Source organism: Epinephelus moara, chromosome 4 (assembly GCF_006386435.1).
Source record: "Epinephelus moara isolate mb chromosome 4, YSFRI_EMoa_1.0, whole genome shotgun sequence".
NCBI classification, from domain to species: Eukaryota; Metazoa; Chordata; class Actinopteri; order Perciformes; family Serranidae; genus Epinephelus; species Epinephelus moara.
Window position 1 is genome coordinate 37,925,221 of NC_065509.1, and position 4,142 is coordinate 37,929,362.

Here is a 4,142-nt window from a genome sequence, read left to right on the forward strand (position 1 = left end):
GTGAAAGCCTGCTGCCCCTGCGACCTGGTCCTGGATAAGCGGATGAACATTTTATTTCTGTGAAAGGTGCTACATCAAATGTATTATTATTATTATTGCAGTGGGTTAGAGATGTGTGCAAATTATTAATGGGATCGACCACAGACATTATCTCTGCACCATCTAATCTGCAGTGTTTCATTTAAATCTAAATTGACTATTTCTCCTATCTCTCTGTGTTTCCACCATTTTCTCCTAGCTTAGAATTTGTCTTACAGGCTAAGATGCTTTGTGAATAACTTTTATCCTTACTGGGATTTAGTCTTACCTTTAAGGGGAAATTATAATTTTGAAATGTTATCACCAGGATTAAGTCTTTGTACTAGAAAGCTTTGTGAATACAGCCTCTTATCTGTAGTTTCGACCCGTCACTACATTACAAAAACGCTGTACAAAACAGCGTCGTCAGTTTTCCAAACAGTGTAATTCATCGTGTTTTATAAACGATCTCTGCACGTGCGTCAATCGAACGACAACAGCCAACGTCTCGTCCAAGCACGTGCGCTGGAGACGTCACGTAACGTTCAGGCTGAGACGCAGCTTCGAAACCGCGTTAAAACGTCATTGATAAAGAAACAAAACGTTTACAGGTCTTTGCGTTTGTTTTCTCATTAGAAGCGTGTACTGGATATTTAGCAGCAATTGTGGACGTGGTAAGTTTAACTTTTATCTTAATTTACTGCATTAAGTAACGTTAGCATAAAGGTGATTTTGCCTTCAATTTAGCGCTAACATTAACGTTCATCCACATTAGCAAGGTGGATAGAAGTGTTTAAGAGATAAAAGGTCTAACATTAACTCGTAACGGTATTTGTAACCGCAACGAGAGCGTAAGGAACTTAAAGTTAACTTTGAAGTAACGTTACATCGAGTATTGATATTTATATTGTATTAAGTGTGATGCTAAGCTAATGGGAACGTTAGCTAGCTAAGTTAACGTAACCAGTGCTATTAAGCTAACCTAACTTTGCTAGCTAGCTTTAATAGATGACAAGTCCCAGATTAGTGATTTGCAGTGTTAGCTTAAAGAATAATTCTGCCGTTACCATATTTTTGAATATGGAATAAATACAACACTTGCTAACCTAAGTGGATACAAACGGTCAGGCTGTGCCCTTGAAATCTTTTGTCAGACGCATAGACTGTATAAAAATAGTTAGGTCAGACGTAACTTTGGGAACCCTAGCTAACATATCTGTTTGTCCCTTGTCAGAATCATACAGTTTTCTTTAGGTGTGGTTTCAGGTCAATCATGGAGTTTATTTATTTATTTATTTGTTTATTTAACAGGGACATTGCACAGCTCTCAGCCATACCAGAGTTAGCTACTAGCTAATTTTCATCTGTAGTCCCTGAGCAGGAACAGAAAACATATAGTGTTGAGACAGAAATCTAACACTATAGTATAAAACAAACAAGCACACATGAATACAAACAAATATAAAAACGTCGTCACAGAGCAACATCTTCAGACAACAACAATAACAAAAATTTCACACTATTAAGACACAACGACAACAATAAAATCACAATGTTAAGACATGACAATAACAACAAGATTACGAATCAGTGAATTATGAGCCTGTGTTTGACAATTTATGATTGATGGGTGCATGATTGGGTTGATTTTAGCCATGATTTTATCTTGGATTTAAAGCCAGTAAAGGTGCTACTCTCTTTGATCTCGCTTGGTACTGAGTTCCAGTAATTAGTGGCTCTGACAGAGAAGACTGATCTGCCAAACTCAGTATATCTGTGCTGTACTGCACAGTCACCTCTGCTGGTCGTCCTAGTTGTCCTCCTGTTGTCTGGACGTGGTGATATGAACTCCTTTAATGGAGGAGCAGCCAAGTCATTAATTACCCTATACACCAGGCTAACATCAGCAAGACACACAAATCTATCAAAAGTCAAGAGTTTATGCCTTTGTATGATGTTGCAATGATGATAATTTTATTTTTCTCTTTCTTTCTTTCAGTAATCCTGAAAGCTTTCAGGATGTTTCCAGCTGGTGGATCATTTCGTGGCTCCAGGGGAGCCTCTTTTGCAAAAATCCTCATGAAGAATTTGCCTGCCTCACCAGGACGTGAATTATACCAACCTCTGTCCACCTCGGATTCTCCTGACAAGGATGTCTTTGACCATCAAGGGAAAAATACATTTAAGCACGGTGAGTTTCAGAACGTGATCTGCCAGAATCCCACTTAACTTTATCAACAACGTCTTTCACCAGTGTTAATTAATGTAATAACTAATTAGACAATACAAGGGTGAATGGGGGCCATATAACACAATGTGAAATTAACTGGCAGCCAGCTGCAAATCTCATCATATGGGTTATTAAAAAAAATCACATACAAATAAAATGCAATGGTTTAATCTTTTAGTCATAAACTAATCAACTTTCCACCGCTCTTGAATGCAGCGGCCCTTGCTGTCAACTGTCAAAGGCCAGCCCTTGGTTGTTTCACATTGGCCCCCTGGCCCAAACTTTGGCCATGTCTTAGCTAATAACAAAAAGACTGCATTCTCCTCTTGTGATGTCTGATTTCATTTGCAAGGCCAGTTAGTATTTAGTTTTTTTTGCTACAACCAAATGGACAATTTATATTAATGTGACATTTTCTACACTTTTTTTTATTTCACCAACTAAGGTCCTGCTGCCAAGCCGACAGCTTCACCTGAAATCCTGATTGACAGATACAGGAAAGGGGAGACGAACCCTGTGTCTTTGCTTCATCAGCTTGCCCAGACTTTGCAGTTCCACCTGGAACTGAAGGAAACTGTGACCACAGGTAAAGCAGCAGCCAGTAAAATCAGCTTTTCTGAGGTTTGGTTGAGATTAAACCTGCAGGCTCAGCTCCACACATGATTCCTAAAATCTGACTGCTCACTGCTGGCTGATGGAAAAAGGCACATCCACAGCAGGAGCTTAGGATTTGTCTCCAATCAGTGTCTCTTCTCTTGTTTCCTCAGGCAACATAACAGGGCTTTATTTTGCCTTTTGTGTGGTGATTGATGGGATCGAGTACAAGACTGGCATGGGAATAACAAAGAAGGAGGCTAGGCGCCAAGCTGCGGAGCTCGCTCTGCAGGAGCTGCTGCCCACCTTGGGAAGTCTGACGTCTGTCCTCCCTGACGCATCAGGTGAGGATCTAATGCTGATCAAAGTATGACGTGTTTCTACAGCAGACTTTGATGATTCCTTTATTGTGCTCGCCTGTAAAATTAGCTTGCTATATTTAGACATTGTTAACAGTGAAATCATGAAAGAAGAACAGAATTACCTTAGATGTAAATAAGAGGATTTTGGATAGCAAAAATAATGTATATATCCTTCATTTATACAGAGAAGGTTGGCTGAGGATACAACAACACCCTGTTAACAGTTACAGTCAGAAATTAAATAAAGACAGGCCATGGTTACACCTGTCTTTCAATACGACTTTTGACATCCTATCATGCCAGGATGCATTAACTGTCATGTCTGGACATTCTGAGATTGGATCTTGCTTGCATTGGCATCTGATTAGCAAGACAATAGGCCGAAGTGGCCTGGCTCTCGTTGAGTTTGGATATCAGTGAGGTGTAGACAGCATGTGGACAATCCGGACAATTTATCAAATGTAGGTCTTGTGTCATCTTCCTGCAACATGGACTTCCTCTCCCAAATGAGAGCACAGGAAAGACCAGGGCTGGAGTATGATAAACTTAAGACCCATTGTCTTAGAGGGTTTTACCATACACATGTGCTGCCTTGGCTTGTCTTGGTCCGACAGCTCAGCGCATTAGAGATTTGCATCTTCTATAAAATTGTTGAAACTGCTGTTTGCAGAGGTGCAGTAAGAACTTGTTGTCTGCAGCTCTTCATGTAACATCTCACTGTGGCTGTTTGTGCGTATATACTTGCTTCCTGTGTTATTAGCAGACTCTCTCTCTCTCTCTCTCTCTCTCTCTCTCTCTCTCTCTCTCTCTCTCTCTCTCGTATTCTATTACTGCATCTTGCTAACTCGGCCATTCTGGATGTCACTAACTCGGCTTCTTCTCCGGAGCCTTTGTGCTCCACTGTCTCTCGGATTAACTCACATCGCAGCGGTGCCTGG

General features: G+C 40.5%; 1 protein-coding gene across 2 annotated transcripts in view; it reads left to right on the forward strand.

The window, feature by feature from the left end:
* Positions 1-556: 556 nt before the first annotated feature.
* adad1 (adenosine deaminase domain containing 1 (testis-specific)) overlaps positions 557-4,142 on the forward strand; it is a 33,279-nt gene continuing 29,693 nt past the window's right edge. For both annotated transcript variants that reach the window (XM_050041828.1, XM_050041827.1), the window contains exons 1-4: positions 557-692; positions 2,018-2,209; positions 2,694-2,834; positions 3,016-3,186. In XM_050041828.1, coding sequence (XP_049897785.1) covers positions 2,038-2,209; positions 2,694-2,834; positions 3,016-3,186 — 484 coding nt within the window. In that variant the 5' untranslated portion in view covers positions 557-692; positions 2,018-2,037. The remainder of the gene's footprint in view (positions 693-2,017; positions 2,210-2,693; positions 2,835-3,015; positions 3,187-4,142) is intronic.